The sequence below is a fragment of the Balaenoptera acutorostrata genome, chromosome 17, assembly GCF_949987535.1.
Source record: "Balaenoptera acutorostrata chromosome 17, mBalAcu1.1, whole genome shotgun sequence".
NCBI classification, from domain to species: Eukaryota; Metazoa; Chordata; class Mammalia; order Artiodactyla; family Balaenopteridae; genus Balaenoptera; species Balaenoptera acutorostrata.
The window spans coordinates 33,756,255-33,778,678 of NC_080080.1; the positions used below are offsets into that span (position 1 = coordinate 33,756,255).

General features: G+C 39.9%; 1 protein-coding gene and 1 pseudogene across 1 annotated transcript in view; one reads left to right on the top strand and one right to left on the bottom strand.

Annotated features, from left to right (window-relative positions):
- Window positions 1–22,424, top strand: part of SLC25A32 (solute carrier family 25 member 32) — a 56,644-nt gene that overhangs the window by 32,489 nt on the left and 1,731 nt on the right. The window contains exons 2-6 of the mRNA XM_007173384.2: window positions 10,549–10,699; window positions 12,529–12,614; window positions 13,917–14,077; window positions 14,452–14,565; window positions 14,892–15,037. Of these exons, the coding sequence (XP_007173446.2) occupies window positions 10,549–10,699; window positions 12,529–12,614; window positions 13,917–14,077; window positions 14,452–14,565; window positions 14,892–15,037 (658 nt within the window). The remainder of the gene's footprint in view (window positions 1–10,548; window positions 10,700–12,528; window positions 12,615–13,916; window positions 14,078–14,451; window positions 14,566–14,891; window positions 15,038–22,424) is intronic.
- LOC103006459 (HMG domain-containing protein 4-like) lies at window positions 1,672–10,551 on the bottom strand (annotated as a pseudogene).

Here is a 22,424-nt window from a genome sequence, read left to right on the forward strand (position 1 = left end):
TTCCCTCTATGCCCACTTTCTGGAGAGTTTTTATCATAAATGGGTGTTGAATTTTGTCAAAACCTTTTTCTGCATCTATTGAGAGGATCGTATGGTTTTTATTCTTCAATTTGTTAATATGGTGTATCACATTGATTGATTTGCGTATATTGAAGAATCCTTGCATCCCTGGGATAAATCCCATTTGATCGTGGTGTATGATCCTTTTAATGTGTTGTTGGATTCTGTTTGCTAGTATTTTGTTGAGGATTTTTGCATCTATATTCATCAGTGATATTGGTCTGTAATTTTCTTTTTTTGTGATATCTTTGTCTGGTTTTGGTATCAGGGTGATGGTGGCCTCATAGAATGAATTTGGGAGTGTTCCTTCCCCTGTAATTTTTTGGAAGAGTTTGAGAAGGATGGGTGTTAGCTCTTCTCTAAATGTTTGATAGAATTCACCTGTGAAGCCATCTGGTCCTGGACTTTTGTTTCTTGGAAGATTTTTAATTACAGTTTCAATTTCATTACTTGCTATTGATCTGTTCATATTTTCTGTTTCTTCCTGGTTCAATCTTGGAAGGTTATACCTTTCTAAGAATTTGTCCATTTCATCCAGGTTGTCCATTTTATTGGCATAGAGTTGCTTGTAGTAGTCTCTTAGGATGTTTTGTATTTCTGCGGCGTCTGTTGTAACGTCTCCTTTTTCATTTCTAATTTTATTGATTTGAGTCCTCTCCCTCTTTTTCTTGATGAGTCTGGCTAATGGCTTATCAATTTTGTTTATCTTCTCAAAGAACCAGCTTTTAGTTTTATTGATCTTTGCCATTGTTTTCTTTGTTTCTATTTCATTTATTGCCGCTCTGGTCTTTATGATTTCTTTCTTCCTGCTAACTTCGGGTTTTGTTTCTTCTTCTTTCTCTAGTTCCTTTAGGTGTAAGGTTAGATTGTTTACTTGAGATTTTTCTTGTTTCTTGGGGTAGACTTGTATAGCTATAAACTTCCCTCTTAGAACTGCTTTTGCTGCATCCCATAGGTTTTGGGTCGTCGTGTTTTCATTGTCATTTGTCTCTAGGTATTTTTTGATTTCCTCTTTGATTTCTTCAGTGATCTCTTGGTTATTTAGTAACGTATTGTTTAGCCTCCATGTGTTTGTGTTTTCTACGTTTTTTTCCCTGTAATTCATTTCTAATCTCATAGTGTTGTGGTCAGAAAAGATGCTTGATATGATTTCAGTTTTCTTAAATTTACTGAGGCTTGATTTGTGACCCAAGATATAATCTATCCTGGAGAATGTTCCGTGTGCACTTGAGAAGAAAGTGCAGTCTGCTGTTTTTGGATGGAATGCCCTATAAATATCAATTAAATCTATCTGGTCTATTGTGTCATTTAAAGCTTCTGTTTCCTTATTTATTTTCATTTTGGATGATCTGTCCATTGGTGTAACTGAGGTGTTAAAGTCCCCCACTATTATTGTGTTACTGTCGATTTCCTCTTTTATAGCTGTTAGCAGTTGCCTTATGTATTGAGGTGCTCCTCATGTTGGGTGCATATATATTTATAATTGTTACATCTTCTTCTTGGATTGATCCCTTGATCATTTTGTAGTGTCCTTCCTTGTCTCTACATTCTTTATTTTATCTGAGATGAGTATAGCTACTCCAGCTTTCTTTTGATTTCCATTTGCATGGAATATCTTTTTCCATCCCCTCACTTTCAGTCTGTATGTGTCCCTAGGTCTGAAGTGGGCCTCTTGTAGACAGCATATATATGGGTCTTGTTTTTGTATCCATTCAGCAAGCCTGTGTCTTTTCATTGGAGCATTTAATCCATTCATGTTTAAGGTAATTATCGATATGTATGTCCCTATGACCATTTTCTTAATTGTTTTGGGTTTGTTTTTGTAGGTCCTTTTCTTCTCTTGTGTTTCCCACTTAGAGAAGTTCCTTTAGCATTTGTTGTAGAGCTGGTTTGGTGGCGCTGAATTCTCTTAGCTTTTGCTTGTCTGTAAAGCTTTTGATTTCTCCATCAAATCTGAATGAGATCCTTGCTGGGTAGAGTAATCTTGGTTGTAGGTTCTTCCCTTTCATCACTTTAAGTATATCATGCCACTCCCTTCTGGCTTGTAGAGTTTCTGCTGAGAAATCAGCTGTTAACCTTATGGGAGTTCCCTTGTAGGTTATTTGTCATTTTTCCCTTGCTGCTTTCAATAATTTTTCTTTGTCTTTGATTTTTGCCAATTTGATTACTATGTGTCTTGGCGTGTTTTTCCTTGGGTTTATCCTGTATGGGACTCGCTGCGCTTCCTGGACTTGGGTGGCTATTTCCTTTCCCATGTTAGGGAATTTTTTGACTATAATCTCTTCAAATATTTTCTCGGGTCCTTTCTCTCTCTCTTCTCCTTTTGGGACCCCTATAATGCAAATGTTGTTGCGTTTAACGTTGTCCCAGAGGTCTCTTAGGCTGTCTTCATTTCTTTTCATTCTTTTTTCTTTATTCTGTTCTGCAGCAGTGAATTCCACCATTCTGTCTTCTAGGTCACTTATCCGTTCTTCTGCCTCAGTTATTCTGCTATTGATTCCTTCTAGTGTAGTTTTCATTTCAGTTATTGTATTGTTCATCTCTGTTTGTTTGTTCTTTAATTCTTCTAGGTCTTTGTTAAACATTTCTTGCATCTTCTCGATCTTTGCCTCCATTCTTATTCCGAGGTCCTGGATCATCTTCACTATCGTTATTCTGAATTCCTTTTCTGGAAGGTTGCCTATCTCCACTTCACTTAGTTGTTTTTCTGGGGTTTTATCTTGTTCTGTCATCTGGTATATAGCCCTCTGCCTTTTCATCTTGTCTATCTTTCTGTGAATGTGGTTTTTGTTCCACAGGCTGCAGTATTAAAGTTTTTCTTGCTTCTGCTGTCTGCCCTCTGGTGGTTGAGGCTATCTAAGAGGCTTGATGGGAGGCTCTGGTGGTGGGTAGAGCTGACTGTTGCTGTGGTGGTCAGAGCTGAGTAAAAGTTTAATCCACTTGACTGTTGATGGGTGGGGCTGGGTTCCCTCCCTGTTGGTTGTTTTGCCTGAGGCAACCCAACACTGGAGCCTACCTGGGCTCTTTGGTTGGGCTAATGACAGACTCTGGGAGGGCTCACGCCAAGGAGTACTTCCCATAACTTCTGCTGCCAGTGTCCTTTTCCCCACAGTGAAACAGAGCCACCCCCCGCCTCTGCAGGAGACCTTCCAACACTAGCAGGTAGGTCTGGTTCAGTCTCCTATGGGGTCACTGCTCCTTCCCCTGGGTCCCGATGTACACACTACTTTGTGTGTGCCCTCCAAGAGTGGAGTCTCTGTTTCCCCCAGTCCTGTCAAAGTCCTGCAATCAATTCCCACTAGGCTTCAAAGTCTGATTCTCTATGAATTCTTCCTCCCGTTGCCAGACCCCCAGGTTGAGAAGCCTGACGTGGGGCTCAGAACCTTCACTCCAGTGGGTGGACTTCTGTGCTATAAGTGTTCGCCAGTGTGAGTCACCCACCCACCAGTTATGGGATTTGATTTTACTCTGATTACTCCCCTCCTACCGTCTCATTGTGGCTTCTCCTTTGTCTTTGGATGTGGGGTATCTTTTTTGGTGAGTTCCAGTGTCTTCCTGTCGGTGATTGTCCGGCAGCTAGTTGTGATTCTGGTGTTCTCGCAAGAGGGAGTGAGAGCACGTCCTTCTACTCCACCATCTTGGTTCCTCCCCTGGTCTACACTGATTTTTAAGGCAGATTTATCCACCACAGGAGAAGAAATAATCCCAAGCCCATATTCATGCCAAGGTTTCCTCTTGGCTAAACCTTTGCCATTTCATAAAATTATTAAAAGCAAAGTAGTTACAGTCCTATGTATATATTATATATTATATATACATATATATACACATTATGCATATATATAAAAATTCAAAACCTACACCCAGAGGCCAGTGAAGGGATCTGGAGCAGTCACATATACACAAGCCAGCAACAGGCAAGATAAGGTTTCTGTCCCAGGAGTCTTTGCTGTCACGGTCCAGGCATGATGTAAGCAATGTGGTTTAGTGTGTTTGACAAGACCTGTTCGGGACAGCCATTCAGCTCAGGTAGTTGTGTGGTCACACATGCCAAGGGGCCAAGCACACGGATGATGGAATCCAGAAGCACTGACAAACTGCCAGACACAGCCCGCATGCCCTCGGTTTCCTGCAGGTGGTGTCCAGTAAGGCTCAAGGACTCTCCCAACAGCTGGAGATGAGTGGCCACATCGACAGGCTCTGTCTTGGGGGCCTTGTCTGGCGAGGCGGGTAATAATAGCATGTTGGTGGGTGGGGATTTCTTCGGGGTGACAGTACTCCTGCAGAGGAAGCTTTCACTTCCATGGAACCTTCTGAGCTGGATGCTTTTCTTTTCACAGTTGTAGCTTCTGCTTTGTTCTGTTTGTGTTGCAGATGCTGAGGTTTTTGCTTCCAAATCAGTTTATCCTTCTCTGGCAATTGCTTCCACACCTCAGCCAGTTTTTTACTCAGTTCCCCAGAATCTATGCCTGGATGGTCAGCCACAATGGTTACACGATGCTCCTTAAAGAACACCTGGTAGGCCGACATGGTCTTCTTTTTTGGCTTTTCTCCTCTGTCTCTCTCTTTGTCCTTCTCCTCTCTTTTTTTTCTCACTGTGCCTATCTGTGTGGAGGCCAGGAAACGTGGGGGAGGGGCGGCTGCTCCAGTGTACGGGATGCTGGGCAGAGGGCCGGGCAGCGCTGGGACCTCTCCCACTGCAGCAGCATGAAGTCCCGACCTTCTCTTGGACTTGGAGTGTCGCTTCTCTTTATGCTTCTCCTTGTCCTTCTTTTTGCTCTTCTTTGACTTCTTTTTCTTCTTGATTTCCCGGTAAGAATCATCAATCACTAACTCCCCAGCCTCCAGCTCCCCGCCAGAGGAGGAGCCTGATTCTACTAGAATAGGTTCAAGCCCTGAAAGATCAAGGTTAGCACTGTGGGATTCTGGGAACTGGGAGGCATCAGACCCATAGTCTTCAGGGCCAGGAGACGAATGTGAATCTGAGAATGACTTGTGCTTCTTCGAGGCTGTTTTCAGAAAGCTCCGTAACTCGTGTCCTAGGAGTAAAGCACCTTGCTCATCTCAAGCTGACTTCTTAGAGGATTTTTTCACAGTTGCTTGTTGAGAGGGGTACTGAAAAGACTCCTCATCAACTGAGCTGCTTCCCTTCTCCTTTGGTGAGAGAATAAGTTTCATCTTTAACCCATCAGGCTCCCAAAGGGTCAGTGTCTCAGTGTTCACACAGAGCGGTTTCATTTTTTTGGATTTGTAGGAACCACCATCCTCCAGGGACAACTCCCCACTGCTTCTGCTGACTTTCTTCCTGTGGTGTTCCTTTTTACTCTCTGAATGGCTTGAAGAACTGGAGGACTTTTCTCCTGTCTTTTTGGGGGGCTTGGTGTCTTTTGCCAGAGGGGAAGTGATCCCTTTCAACAGGTCCATAGTTGTATCAGCAGATTGAGGGCTGGACTTTTTCTTCTGTGATGATTCCAAAGACGAAATATCTGGTGTATCACAAATGAAGACTGTTCTATGCTGAATCCTCCAAAATACCAGCCCTCCACCTCTCTCCTCCTTCACCCTGGTTTATGAGCACTCAGAACAAGAATCACTGTCCTCCGTAGTAGTAATCATCAGAGGAGTGCTTCCTCTTCTTGTGCTTGTCCATCCCCAGGAAGTAAAGTTCACTGTCCTTTAACCTCTTCTTGGAAGAATTCCTGACCTGAGCAGTGATTTCTTCCTCTTCCCTTAAAAAATCTGTGTAAGAACGTTTCTTTTCTTGTTGGCTTCGGCCAGCAGCTAGCCCTATGTCCTCAAAGCTGTGATCACCATCAAAGCAATCTTCACTAGGCTCGCCCAGATCCTGCCTCAGTGCACTGACTGCCGCCATCTTGGAGAAGGAGCGAAAAGCGCAAGCAGCCAGGGAGGCTCAGTCGAGCCCAGAGCGCAGACCTTGAAATAATTTCTCTCCTCTTAAGTTTGTTGAGGCTTGTTTTGTGTCCTCGTATGTGGTGTATCCTAAGGAATGTTCCGTGTGTATTCTGAAATACACACGCTTGAAAAGAATGTGTATTCTGGGGTTTTTTGGCATATAATGTCCTGAAAATATCAATTAAGTCTACCTGTTCTATTGTATCATTTAGTATTTCTGTTGCCTTGTTGATTTTCTATTTGGAAGATCTGTCCATTGACGTCAGTGGGGTGTTAAAGTTTCCTACTGTTATTTTATTCCCAGCAATTTCTCTCTTTGTTAGTATTTGTTTTATGTATTTAGGTGATCATATTGGTTGCATACATATTGAGTGTAATATCCTCTTCTTGTATTGATGCTTTTATCATTATATACTGTTCTTTATCTTTCTTTGTGGCCTTTGTCTTAAAGTCTATTTTGTCTGATATGAGTATTCCTACCCTGTTCTTGTCATTTCCATTTGCATGAATATCTTTTTCTATCCCCTCTCTTTTTTTTTTTTTTGGCTGTGTCAGGTCTTTGTTGCTGCGTGCAGGCTTTCTCTAGTTGTGGCAAGTGGGGGCTACTCTTTGTTGTGGTGCATGGGCTTCTCATTTCAGTGGCTTCTCTTGTTGCGGAGCACAGGCTCTAGGCGCATGGGCTTCAGTAGTTGTGGCGCATGGGCTCAGTAGTTGTGGTGCATGGGTTTAGTTGCTCCGCGACATGCGGGTTCTTCCCAGACCAGGGATGGAACCCATGTCCCCTGCATTGGCAGGCAGATTCTTAACCACTGCCTCACCAGGGAAGTCCCTATCCCCTCACTTTCAATCTGTGTGTGTCCTTTGCTCTAAAGTGGGCAGTATATTGGAGGCTCTTGTTTTTTTAATACAATCTGCCACTCTGTCTTTTGATTTGAGCATTTACTTCATGGACATTTAAGGTAAATATTGATAGATAGGGATTTATTCCAATTTTAGACCTTGTTTTCCAGTTGATTTTGTATTTCTTCTGTTTCTTTTTCTTTCTACTTTTTTGGTTTGATGGGTTTTTAAAAATTATGCACGAGTTCTTTTTGGTTTTTGTGAATCTGTTGTGTTTTTGATTTGTGGTTACCCTGGTTTTCAAGTACATTAACCCATTACTATATACCTGCTTTAGACTCAAAGTCATATAAGTTCAAACATTCTTAAAAAAAAAAAGAAATCTATGTTTTCTTACTCCCCTTCCCCACATTTTATGATTTTGATGGCCTCTTTTACATCTTCATGTTTATCTGTTTATAGTTATAATTGCTTTCACAAAAAACATTTATCTTATTTAAATGATTTACTTTCCAATTGTGATTCTCTTTCCTATAGATTCTTGCTTTTTTTCTATTTAGAGAAGACCTTTCAATATTTCTTTTAGCATAGGTTTAGTATTGCTGTATTCTTTTAGTTTTTGCTTGTCTGAGAAATTGTTTATCTCTCCTTTTATTTTAAACAATAATCCCACTGGGTAGAGTATCCTAGGTTGCACATTTTTCCCTTTCAAGACTTTGAATATATCTTGCCATTCCCTTCTGGCCTGCAGCATTTCTGTAGAAAAATCAGCTGATAGCCTTACAGGAGTTCCCTTGTAATCAACTTTTTTCTCTTTATCTTTAACTTTTGCTGTTTTAATTATAATATGTCTTGGTGTAGGTCTGTTTGGGTTCATCTTGTTTGGGACCATCTGTGCTTCCTGTACCTGGATATCTGTTTCCTTCTTTAGGTTTGGGAAGTTTTCAGCCATAATTTCTTCAAATACATTTTTGATCACCTTTTCTCTTTCTTCTCCTTCTGGGATCCCTGTTATGCATAGATTGCCATGCTTTAAATTATCCCATAGGTCTCATATATTGTTTTCATGTGTCTTTCTGTCTTTTGTTCTGATTGGGTGATTTTCATTATTCTGTCTTCCAGATCACTTATTTGTTTTTTGCATTATTCAGTTTGCTATTTATTGCCTTTAGTTCAGCTTTCTTCTTGGCAAATGAGTTTTCTAATTTTAGTTGGCTCCTCTTTATAGTTTCTATGTCGTTTTTACAGTAATCTGCATTTCTGTTGGTATCCTTGCTTAATTCCTTCAGTATTTTTATTACCTCCTTTTTGAACTCAAGGTCTAGTAGACTGGCAAGGGCTATTTCATTGTTCTTTCAAGGGAAGTCTCTTGATCTTTTAGTTGCAAGTGGTTTCTCTGTTTCTTCATTTTATTTATATTTCTCTGACTATGAGTTTAGGAAAAACAGTTATCTACTGTGGTCTTGAAAGGCTGTTTTTATGTGGAAGCATCCCTGTGTAGCCTGCGTGAGTCTAATATTTTTGGTGCAAGGGCTGTTTTTAGTATGGATGCCTGCTGCTTCTTTTCTTGGTGTGTGCTGGCTGTTATCCCCTTGAGAAGGGGTGTGATTGTTGTTGTGGTAACCAGAGCCTGCACTGGATCATGAACGGGACCTCATGTTTGCTCTGTGGTTGTCACAGCCCTGTCAGGGGCAGGGTCTGCTCCCCAGTTGTTGGAGTAGAAGCCCCCACATTCAATTCTAAGCTACAGTGTGAGGTAGGTGGGACTGGATTGCTCCTGCTGGGATAGGAGCAGATGAGTATTCCTCCTCAGGAGCTGTCCACCAGGAAATGCACTCTGTGGTGTCACTTGTGTGAGCTCACAAAGTGCAGTGTTGTTGGCACTGCCCTCAGCCTTGGGAATGCAGGCAGTCGGCCAGGATGTCCCTCAGGTGCTGTGCTCACAAAGCCGCCAGCACAGAGCCACTGAAGTCCAGCATGGGGATCTGCCCATGAGAGCTATGGAATCAGCCCAGACCCCAGCCCCACCTCCATATGCAAGTTCCCACAAAGCCCACCAGTGCTAACACCAGACCTGGTCCAGTGCCAGTAATATGCTCCAATGTCCCACAGGCACTACACTTTCAGAGCCCCAGCAGCATAAATCCACACAGCTGCTGGGACATGGCTCAGATTTCAGCCCTGCTTCCGAAGTCTCCAGCATTGGGGATCTGCTCAGATTTTACCCTCATCTCTGCGTGTGGGCACTTGCTCACTCCCAGAGCTCCTAGAAGCGGAGCCGCACCCGCTGTGAGCACACTGAGAATGAGGCTGCTATGGCGGGGCCCCACCCCTCACTTCATGTGTGTGTGTGTGTGTTAACAATGGGGATTTTATGGCAGATCTGGGCTGCACCCTACACACACCCTGTTGTGGCCCAGACCACACTTCAGTCCCTTTGGGCAGTCTCTGCACAGCCAACCCCAGTCCTCTCCCCCAGTTTTGTTTGCTGCAGCCCATGTTTCAGCACCCAGCCCCTGTGCCATGGGTTGTTTGTTTTTTTGATGTTGAGTTATAGGAGCTGTTTATACATGTTGGATATTAACCGCTTATCGGTCATATCATTTGCAAATATTTTCTCGCATTTGGTAGGTTGTCTTTTCGTTTCATTGATGGTTTCCTTTGCTGTGCAAAAGCTTTTAAGTTTAATTAGGTCCCATTTGTTTGTTTTCGCTTTTATTTCCTTTGTTTTAGGAGACAGATTCAAAAAAATGTTGCTACAATTTTATGTCAAAGAGTGTTCTGCCTGTATTTTCCTTTAGGAGTTTTATGGTATCTGGTATTACATTTAGCTCTTTAATCCATTTTTAGTTTAGTTTTGTATGTGGTGTTAGAGAATGTTCTAATTTCATTCTTTTACATGTAGCTGTCTGGTTTTCCCAGCCCACTTACTGAAGGGACTGTCTTTTCTCCATTGTATATTCTTACTTCCTTTGTCATAGATTAATTGACCATAAGTGGGTGGGTTTATCTCTGGGCTCTCCATTCTGTTCCATTTCTGTGAATTGATAGTTTATGTAATTTGCCCATAAGTTTTTTAGAGGCTGTTTGTCATTTTCTTATTGATTTGTGAATCCTTTTTGTAAATTAGATATATTAACCCTATACTACAAACTTTTTTCAATCTCTTATTGGTTTGTGGAGTCTTTCATGAAATAGAAGTTATTTAAAATAAGCATTATCTTTTAAACTTCCAAAACAGATTTGAATTCTCCTTATTTAAGTAACATAGAATGTGTGTAGTATCAGTTTTTGTTTTACCCTATCATGTTTTATTAATTTAGAACTTTTCAGAGTAAGAAAACAATGGATGGGATTTTCTACTTTCTATTCTGATTTCTGTGTGTGTGTGTGTGTGTGTGTGTGTGTGTGTGTGTGTGTGTGTGTGTTAGTGGGGACTGTGGCAAGAGAATTTCCAGGAAAGTTTATCCCATTCTCTACATTTGCTTTCTTATTGCTTCTCACATCTTTATCCAAGTTTTTATTGAGGGTATACTACACACTTAAAACTTAGATAAATATATGAATTTATTAATTTAAAAATATCAAATCCTGGAAAATAATTTTATCTACCAAAATTTTTTTTCTTTTGAATTTACCTCCTTTCTGTGATTGATTGTGTGATATCTATATGTTTATATGTAATTCAGAGCTAGAACTTTGCTCCCACCTAACTCTGTGTATTCTTTACTGCAGTGAGTGATGGATTGGAACTGAGACCGAAATATAAAGGAGTTTTGCATTGCTTGACCACCATTTGGAAACTTGATGGACTACGGGGACTTTACCAAGGAGTAGCCCCAAATGTGTGGGGTGCAGGCTTATCCTGGGGACTCTACTTTTTCTTGTGAGTAGGTCTGGGAGATTTTACAGTAGTAAATAAAAAGGAATTCATGTTTTTAATGATTTTTTAAAAAATCAGTTGGTGAAGCAAGGTGAGTCATTTAATCAGTTTCTCTGAATTGGAAGGGCTAGAAAGAGCAAAATGGCGTATTATTCTCTGTAAGCTATTATCAGAGGCATTTAGTCTGGAAAAAAGTTATTAATAAGAAGAAGGTAAAAGGATGAGATGGAGAAACACTCTTCCAGAAGCCATTTCTGTGAGATGGATTCAGGAAGGTGGCTTCCCAAAATACACTGATTCATAATGAAGTTGGAAAAGCAGAAGAGGACAGATCTTGGAGTCCTCATAAGAACATGTATCACAGGATAGCCCTATGGGAACAGAAAGCCAAAGCCAGTGCATGACTGAAAGAGTCTAAGGCATGTTCTTTCTTACCTCCTATTTGACCTGCTCCTTCATCTTTGTAGCTCATTCATTTCCTCACTCCTTCACTGTCAGGTATCATCACCGTTTGTAATAACTGCTATTGGATGCTTACTGAAGAAGCCACAGAAAGCACCTGTGGCAGCCATATTCAAGTTGTTGAGTGTACAAGGGCATGGAAACAAAGTATTATCACACTGCACTGGAGGAGTGGTGCTGCTCTGAGCTTGCCTCTGATATCTGAAACTGAATCCATGAATGGGGAGGCTTTTGTTTTAATACATGGCATTTTTAGGAAAACACCAATACCTGGTATATTTGCCTTCTTCTCTTTTGTGTCTTACATTTTACTTGATCTCTCATAATCTTATGGCAGTATACAAACCAACCTTAAAATATTTCCTAAGTGAAATCAAAATAAAAATCAGTCTTAATATTGTTTAAATATTTTTCCTATTTTCAGTTGTAAGACATTCCTAAATGGGTGAAGCCGTATGTATAAAATTTATTATGTTAATAATTTCAGAGCTGTGGGGGTTCTTTAAAGAGAGTTTCTAAGGGCAAGCCATGTAAGGTTTATGTGTTGAAATTATCATAAAACAGTATACTTGTTTTATGATAGAATGGATTGGTCAAGTTTGGAAAGATTTATTTAGTTGAAGTCTTCTTCCTGGAGGAAAGTGGAAATTGGAGTTTGACAAAAAAGGTGATTTAACTCCCTTACTCAGAAGCATTTTGTGGCTGTTTTCTGCCAAGTAAAGCGTAAATGTCAGTGTGCCACTCAAGTGTAGCTCAGTTTGCCCTGTCTTCCCATCCACCCCTATAACTTTTGCTCATGCTTGTGTTTCCCTATTGAAACTGCACCTGTCTCTCCATACCTGGCTCAGTGTTGCCTCCTACACAAAGCCTTCTCTGATCTCAGTAATAGTTCCTGAATCTCTCATGATACTGTTTGTGTTATCTTTTGTTATGATTTCTTGTGTGCCACTATGGTCCTTGTTGATCTGTTAGGTGGGATCTGTGGAGTGTTTTATATATCAGAATTGCCAGCCACAGTATCTGAGCGTAATAGTTAGCTGCCCCTTTTTTGTCTGCCCAATTGCTGCACCAGTACACCCTCCCCCTTCCAGTTTTCCTGTTTGCTGTTTTTATTAATGGTTGAACATGTGATGAAAATATTTTACATATGTATTGCCAGCCTACATATTTGGGGGGAGAGATGGTATAGTCTTACAGTAAACCATTTCCAGTAAATCCATTATTTGAAAAAGGTCTTGTTTTGTAGTTGGATTATGCATTGACTTCTACTTTTGAGGTATTTTTAAGTTACCCACACTTTAAAATAGAATTTACTGCTTTATGTCACCCACTCAAATATTTATCCAACTGTTCATGTTTAATTCTTTTAGTTACAATGCCATCAAATCATATAAGACAGAAGGAAGAGCTGAAAGGTTAGAGGCAACAGAATATCTCGTCTCAGCTGCTGAAGCTGGTAAGGTAGTGTTTGAAATATAAAATATCAACTTCCAACTTGATTTTCACTTTTGTTCTTTATTTGCCTTTTTTCCTATGAACACCTGAGTTTAAATATGCTCATCTAACTTTACTAATCAGTTATCACATGAAATTTCTTAGAAGGCAAGTATTCTGATGGATTACTCTGGATAGATTTCAAGAATTTTACTTGTCACAAAGGGTGTAATATTTAGAAAGGTTATGACTCTCTAATGATTTAAGATGATTTGGTATAGTGTTTTTTCCATTAAAATATGATTTCAGTTTTCAAATTAAACAATTTAATAGTCTTGTTTAATTGCCTCATGTATGTATAATATTCAGAAGGAAAGACAAAGTAGGACTCATAAGTCTTTTAACTCCTACTTTGATACCTTGTTACCTTGGTTTTTTTTTTTTGGACATGCTGCACGGCTTGTGGGATCTTAGTTTCCCAACCAGGGATTGAACCCAGGCCCTCGGCAGAGAAAGTGCTGAATCCACTGGACCGCCAGGGAATTCCCCACCTTGGTTTCTTAATGTTTACTGATTGTTTTTTAAGGCAAGAATTATCTTGCTCATTTTGAATACCTAGCTGCTAGCAGAGACCTGACTCACAATAGGACTCCATAAATACTTGTTGAATAAAGGACTACTTAGGAAACTTGGCAAATGAGAAACTTAACCATTTGAATTTTTTTTTTTAACAAAATCATCACTCTCTGTAAAGAATGTAAATATTTCTTTTGATATTACATAGTTATTTAAAATTTGAGGTGTCATGGCTAGTTTGAGTGGGTTTGAGGAAGAGTGTGATAAAGTTGGGGTGGGTATACATGTGCACATGCACAGATGATTGAGGTGCTGGATTGCTGGTCCTTTTCCCCTAATCTTCAGCCCCTCTGGGTTGTACTGTGTCCTCCTCCTAAGTATATGTATCTCCTTATCAGCATCTGCTTCCCAGGACCTCGGTCTGTTCTCCACACTAGGCCACTTTGTTTAGGAGCCAGGACATCTTTGCTACCCTCACACCTCAAAGGGAAAGTGTTTCACATTTTCATCACCTTTTAAAATTTATTTCTCACTAACCACATGGGGAACTTTTTAAGACCACCAAAAATTATTTAAGACCACCAAAAACTATGTCTACCCATTAACCCTAGGTCTGTGCCTAAGGGACCACACCTTGCTGTTGCAGGTACAGCCCCATTCTTTATATAAATGGACTGTTCTTAATTCAGCTTGTCAGAAGTGAGAAAGTACCTGTATGCTGAGTAATATTATTTAAATCTGATTTCAGGAGCCATGACCCTCTGCATTACCAACCCATTATGGGTAACAAAAACTCGCCTTATGTTACAGTACGATGGTGTTGTTAATGCCTCACAGCGGCAATATAAAGGAATGTTTGATACACTTTTGAAAATATATAAGTATGAAGGTGTGCGTGGATTGTATAAGGTAATGAATTATTATCAATATATTTTAATAGCTGGCAATTGTAATTTCCCTTGGCTCTATTGTCTGAGTTCTGAATGACCTGTACTCAGTCCTGAAGAGAAACCAGACTTAGGCAAGGAACAATTTAATGACAACCAAAATCGGTATTGAAATTGTACTTTAAATTGTTTATCCTCATTACCATAAGAAGTATCATCATGACACTGGTGGGTGTGAGAAGGACTGTCTAAAATAAAACTTTGTAGAGTAACCATTTCTCTAAGTCACACATTGAAGCCACTCATTCCTTACTCCCCTCCCCGGAAGATGTGGTCCTTTGGAAACTTGCTTAGTTTAGCTTTTTTTTTTTTTTTTCTTCACTTGTTCCTTTCTAGGGGTTTATTCCTGGGCTGTTTGGAACATCACATGGTGCCCTTCAGTTTATGGCATATGAATTGTTGAAACTGAAATATAACCAACATACCAATAGATTACCAGAAGCACAGTTGGTAAGGTGATACTTGAAAAAACACTGTATTTATTTTTATGGGCATTTAATAGATGGAAATTTTGTCACATTTACTTTGGTAGTATTGCTATGATGATAAGTACTGATTTTGCCACTAATTTAATTTATAGTTAAATACTTTACAGGATAATGGCACACAACTGTAAAAAATAGAACCCCATTCCACAGACCTTGTTTCAAGAGGGGAAACAGTATTTTTCACTTGTGGATCCACTTCAGTGTTGGTTTCCCTATGTAAATTTTACTTCTATATTTCTAAAGAAATCCTACCTAAAGAAAAACAAATGTTTTCTGTTGTCATTTTAGAGCACAGTAGAATATATATCAGTTGCAGCATTATCCAAAATATTTGCTGTGGCAGCAACATACCCATACCAAGTTGTAAGAGCTCGCCTGCAGGATCAACACATGTTTTACAATGGTGTATTGGATGTAATCACAAAGACATGGAGGTAAGAGTATGTGGTATATCAAAATGGCTCTTAGGAGGTACCTTGTAAATCTTACACTGTCCAGTTGACATCATTAGTTTTATAGCAAAGACCAGTGTCTGTGGTGAAAACATGGCTGATGGACCCTTCCTCCCCATATCCCATTTACTCCATGGAAAACCATGAGCCTCGACTTCTTCATTTATAAAATTTGAATATCTAGGTTGACAGAGTTGTTTATAAAAATCAAATGAGATGTGTGAAAGTACCTTGACAAATTAATTAAAATTTAGGTGTTATAAAATATTTGAATGGCATTGAACATAGGAAGTCATAAAAATACCTAGTTCAATAGAATTAAGAAGGCCCCAAGGGGGGGCAGAGTCAAGATGGCAGACTAGGAGGACACAGAGTTCGTGACTCCTCACAACTGACACCTACCAGGCACTGGTGGGGGACCACAGACACCTAAGGGGAGGGGAGGAGCCCCCGAGCAACCAGACCCTGGGGAATATTAATCAGGGTAAGGTCTCCCGGAGGTCCTCATCTCAGCACCAAGACCCAGCTGTACCCAACTGCCTGCAAACTCCAGTGCTAGACACCTCAGGCCAAACAACCAGTAAGGCAGGAACACAGCCCCACCCATCAAAAAAAGCGAGACAACAAAAAAATGTTACGAACAAAGGAGCAAAGTAAAAACCTACAAGACCAAATAAATGAAGAGGAAATAGGCAACCTACCCGAAAAAGAATTCAGAGTAATGATAGTAAAGATATCCGAAATCTCTGAAATAGAATGGAGAAAATACAAGAAATGTTTAACCAAGATCTAGAAGAACTAAAGAACAAACAAACAAACAGTGATGAACAACACAATAACTGAAATGAAAAATACACTAGAAGGAATCAATAGCAGAACAACTGAGACAGAAGAGCGAGTAAGTGAGCTGGAAGGTAGAATGGTGGAAATAACTGCCAAGGAGCAGAATAAAAAAAAAAAGAATGAAAAGAACTGAAGACAACCTAAGAGACCTCTGGGACAATATTAAATGCACCAACATTCACATTATAGAGGTCCCAGAAGGAGAAGAGAGAGAGAAAGGACCTGAGAAAATATTTGAAGAGATTATAGTAGAAAACTTCCCTAACGTGGGAAAGGAAATAGCCACCCAAATCCAGGAAGCACAGAGAGTCCCAGGCAGGATAACCCAAGGAGAAACATGCCGAGACACATAGTAATCAAACTAACAAAAATTAAATTCAAAGAAAAAATATTAAAAGCAGCAGAAGAAAAGCAACAAATAACATAGGAGGGAATCCCTGTAAGGTTATCAGCTGATTTTTCAGCAGAAGCTCTGCAGGCCAGAAGAGAGTGGCAGGATATATTTAAAGTGATGAAAGGGAAAAACCTACAACCCCGCAAGGATCTCATTCAGCTTCAATGGAGAAATCAAAAGCTTTACAGACAAGCAAAAGCTAAGAGAATTCAGCACCACCAAACCAGCTTTACAACAAATGCTAAAGGAACTTCTCTAGGCAGGAAACACAAAAGAAGAAACAGACCCACAAAAACAAACCCAAATCAATTAAGAAAATGGTAATAGGAACATATATATCGATAATCACCTTGAATGTAAATGAATTAAATACTCCAACCAAAAGACACAAACTGGCTGAATGGATACAAAAACAAGACCCATATATACGCTGTTTACAAGAGACCCACTTGAGACCTAGGGACACGTACAGACTGAAAGGGAGGAGATGGAAAAAATATTCCATGCAAATGGAAATCACAGGAAAGCTGGAGTAGCAATACTCATTTCAGATAAAATAGACTTTAAAATAAAGACTCTTATAAGAGATAAGGGCACTACATAATGATCAAGGGATTAATCCAAGAAGAAGATATAACAATTATAAATATATATGCACCCAACATAGGAGCACCTCAATACATAAGGCAAATACAGCCATAAAATGAGAAATCGACAGTAACACAATAATAGTGGGGGACTTTAACACCCCATTTACACCAATGGACAGATCATCCAGACTGAAAATAAATAAGGAAACACAAGCTTTAAATGACAGGATAGACCAGATAGACTTAATTGATATTTATAGGACATTCCATCGGAAAGCAGAAGAATACACTTTCTTCTCGAGTGCACATGGAACACTGTCCAGGATAGATCACATCTTGTGTCACAAATCAAGCCTCGGAAAATTTACGAAAATTGAAGTTGTATCAAGCATCTTTTCCAACCACAACGCTATGAGATTAGAAATCAGTTATAGGAAAAAAACTGTAAAAAACACAAACACATGGAAGCTAAACAGTGCGCTGCTAAATAACCAAGAGATCACTGAAGAAATCAAAGAGGAAATTTAAAAATACCTAGAAACAAATGACAACGAAAACACGATGACCCAAAACCTGTGGGACACAGCAAAAGCAGTTCTAAGAGGGAAGTTTCTAGCAATTCAGTCTCACCTCAAGAAACAAAAATCTCAATCTAACCTTATGCCCAAAGCAACTAGAAAAAGAAGAACAAAGAAAACCCAGTTAGTAGAAGGAAAGAAATCATAAAGATCAGAGCAGAAATAAATGAAATAGGAATGTAGAAAACAATAGCAAAGATCAATAAAACTAAAAGTTGGTTCTTTGAGAAGATAAACAAAATTGATAAACCTTTAGCCAGACTCATCAAGAAAAAAAGGGAGAGGACTCAAATCAATAAAATTAGAAATGAAAAAGGAGAAGTTACAACAGACACCACAGAAATACAAAGGATCATAAGAAACTATTACAAGCAACTCTATGCCAATAAAATGGACAACCTGGAAGAAATGGACAAATTTTTGGAAAGGTGTACAACTTTCCAAGACTGAACTAGGAAGAATTAGAAAATATAAACAGATCAATCACAAGTAATGAAATTGAAACTGTAATTAAAAATCTTCCAACAAACTAAAGTCCAGGACCAGATGGCTTCACAGGCGAATTCTATCAAACATTTAGAGAAGAGCTAACACCTATCCATCTTAAACTCTTCCAAAAAATTGCAGAGGGATGAACACTCCCAAACTCATTCAACGAGGCCACCATCACCCTGATACCAAAACCAGACAAAGATATCACAAAAAAAATTACAGACCAATATTACTGATGAACATAGATGCAGAAATCCTCAGCAAAATACTAGCAATTCAAATCCAACAATACATTAACAGGATCATACACCATGATCAAGTGGGATTTACCCCAGGGATGCAAGGATTTTACAATATCGGCAAGTCATTGTGATACACCATATTAACAAATTAAAGAGTAGAAACCATATGATCATCTCAATAGATGCAGAAAAAGCTTCTGACAAAATTCAACACCCATTTACGATTTAAAAACTCTCCAGAAAGTGGGCATGGAGGGACCCTACCTCAACATAATAAAGGCCATATATGACAAACCCACAGGAAACATCATTCTCAATGGTGAAAAACTGAAAGCATTTCCTCTATGATCAGGAACAGGACAAGGATGTGCACTCTCACCACTGTTATTCAACATAGTATTGGAAGTCCTAGCCACGGAATCAGAGAAGAAAAAGAAATGAATCCAAATTGGAAAAGAAGTGAAATTGTCATTGTTTGCAGATGACATGATACTGTACATAGATAATCCTAAAGATGCCACCAGAAAACTACTAGAACTAATCAAATGAATTTGGTAAGGTTGCAAGATACAAAATTAATGCATAGAAATCTCTTGAATTCCTATACACTAACAACGAAAGATCAGAAAGAGAAATTAAGGAAACAATCCCATTTACCATTGCAACAAAAAGAATAACATACCTAGGAATTAACCTACCTAAGGAGACAAAAAGACCTGTACTCAGAAAACTAAGACACTGATGGGCATTTCCCTCTTTTCCCTTATGTTCTTCTCCTCTTACACCAAAATGACGGCTGTTGCCAAAAACACAACCCGCAAGTTAGAATCTAGTCCAGAATCATCTGTCTCTGGCAATCTGGCCTACAGCTGCTGCCTGGTTTAGCATCTTTGTTTGTAATGTGCTTTTAATGTAGAAACCCTCTTTTCTGGTCTCAAAATCAGTAAATGCTTTGTTTCAAAAGCTTCTTATATTTCTGCTGCAGGTCAGTGGACCTGGCACAGATTTTCTTACCCTGGCCTCATCGTACCTTCCCTGACTTGAGGAAACATTTGGATAACAACAGGCAGAGAAAGAAAACCCCCAGTGGGATGTTTTCCCGTTGAATACAAGACCCTCGGTTGAAGGTTTTTAGATCCTTTTTTCATCCAGAGGAATCCCCTTTACACCTCACATAGTGGGTAACCAAAACTGAAGTGTACAGGCTTGGGGTATCATAGGGAACAGAAGAGCATTGCTTCCAGTACAGGTCACAGACATAGGATGGGAGAAAGGCTTCGTTGTCTGTCGTCTTATGGAAAGATGATCTTAGCATAAAAGGCTGCCTCGCTGTGGCTGGTGCATGCCCGTGGTCACTTGCATGGTCACCTTTGGGTTCCATAGTTTGGATGCTGAATGAGCCATTAGGAAATGCTTGCATTTCCCACACCAGCTAGAATAGCCATACGGTACAATCCTGGGTTCCTGCCATCAGGAGGAAGTTACGAGATCTTCCCACTGCTTCCCAAGCCCTCTTCCCTTATAGGCATTTCTGGAAAGCCTATTAGAAAAGCAAAGAGAATTCCGAATCCAGCTACCCTCCGCAACCCTACCCCAAGAGTCAAAGTAGATGGTGTTGTGTGAACATTTATATATATGCACACGTATGTTTGCACTGGTTTAGTTTCATATATACAAGTAAACGTTTATGTATTGTGCCCTAAATAATAATAACAATACTAGTGAAATTTTTTCCCAAGCTTCTTGTTCCTTGGTTCTGGCTTACATTGGGGACCGTGCCACTGACCTGGCTTAGTGTTCCGGTCGGGGTTTGGAGAGAGCAGAGTAGCCAGGCACCCTGGGGGAGGTGGGGACCACAGGGGCAAGTGTCTCAGAAAGTGAGCAGTGCACACTCCCAACCCCAGAAAGGTGACTTAGACAAACCAGGGGAGCAGGGCTCTTGCTTAGGAACCCCAGGGGACCGCTTTGCTTTCAGGCCTGTGTTTGCCCCCTCCCCCCACCCCAGCTCTGTTACCACAGCTCCCTGCTGTCTCTTGGTGTTTAGTATGTCTGTAGGACAGTGGAATCCTTAGTCTCTCCAGAAAGGGGCCTCAGCATGGCCTTGAAGGCCTGACCAGTGAATTAAGGGATTCTGCACCCCACTTTTCCTGGTCCGTTAAGCTTGGGGTGGAGGGGGGCAGGCGGGTCCCCAGGCATGGTACAGAGGCCAGAGCTGTGCCAGGAACGGTGCGCCTGTCCACCTCCAGGCTTCCTGCCATGAAGCCTTGCGTTTGCCTTTGTTTTTAACCTGTGCTGTTGTGAGTTTTGGTGTGTTTCTTTGTGAGTTTTTATTTAATTGTGTAACTTTTTTTTTTCCGTTACTGTGAAACTAAGGTGTTGTACTTTTAATTTTTTTTAACAAATGTTACTATTCTTATTTAAGAGAATAAATTCCAAACAGTCTTTAGAAAAAAGAAAAAGACACTAATGAAAGAAATCAAAGATGATACAAACAGATGGAGAGATATACCATGTTCTTGGATTGGAAGAATCAACATTGTGAAAATGACTATACTACCCAAAGCAATCTACAGATTCAGTGCAATCCCTATCAAACTACCAATGGCATTTTTCATAGAATTAGAACAAAAAGTTTTACACTTTGTATAGAAACACAAAAGACCCCTAATAGCCAAAGCAATCTTGAGAAAGAAAAACGGAGCTGGAGGAATCAGGTGTCCTGACTTCAGACTATACTACAAAGCTACAGTAATCAAGACAGTATGGGACTGGCACAAAAACAGAAATATAGATCAATGGAACAGGATAGAAAGCCCAGAGATAAACCCACGCACCTATGGTCACCTAATCTATGACAAAGGAGGCAAGAATATACAATGAAGAAAAGAAAGCCTCTTCAATAAGTGGTGCTGGGAAAACTGGACAGCTACATGTAAAAGAATGAAATTAGAACACTCCCTAACACCATACACAAAAATAAACTCAAAATGGATTAAAGACCTAAATGTAAGACCAGACATTATAAAACTCTTAGAGGAAGACATAGGAAAAACACTCTTTGACATAAATCACAGCAAGATCTTTTATGACCCACCACCTAGAGTAATGAAAATAGAAACAAAATAAGCAAATGGGACCTAATGAAACTTAAAACTTTTGCACAGCAAAGGAAACCATAAACAAGACAAAAAGACAACCCTCAGAATGGGAGAAAATATTTGCAAACGAAACAACTGACAGAGGATTAGTCTCCAAAATATACAAACAGCTCATGCAGCTCAATATCAAAAAAACAAAAAACCCAATCAAAAAATGGGCAGAAGACCTAAATAGACATTTCACCAAAGAAGACATACAGATGCAACAGGCACATGAAAAACTGCTCAACATCACTAATTATTAGAGAAATGCAAATCAAAACTACAGTGAGGTATCACCTCACACCAGTCAGAATAGCCATCATCAAAAAATCTACAAACAATAAATGCTGGAGAGGTTGTGGAGAAAAGGGAACCCTCTTGCACTGTTGGTGGGAATGTGAATTGATACAGCCACTGTGAAGAAAAGTATGGAGGCTCCTTAAAAAACTAAAAATAGAACTACTCTATGACCCAGCAGTTCTACTACTGGGCATATACCCTGAGAAAACCACAATGCAAAAAGGCACATGTAACCCAATGTTCATTGTAGCACTATTTGTAAGTAGCCAGCTCATGGAAACAACCTAAATGTCCATGGACAGATGAATGGATAAAGAAGATGTGGTACATATATACTATGGAATATTACTCAGCCATAAAAAGGAACAAAATTGGGTCATTTGTAGAGATGTGGATGGACCTAGAGTCTGTCATACGGAGTGAAGTAAGTCAGAGAAAAACAAATATCATATGTTAATGCATGCATGTGGAATCATAGATGAACCTATTTCCAGGGCAGGACTAGAGACACAGATGTAGAGAACAGACGTGTGGACATGGTGGGGGGGAAGGGGAGGATGGAATGAATTGGGAAATTAGGTTTGACATAAATACACTACCATGTGTAAAATAGCTAGCTAATGGGAACCTGCTGTATAGCTCACGGAGGTCAGCTCCTTGCTCTGTGGTGACGTAGATGGGTAGGATGGGGGGGTGGGAGGTCCAAGAGGGAGGGGTATATGTATGCATATAGCTGATTCACTTCATTGTATAGCAGAAACTAACATAACATTGTAAAGCAATTATACTC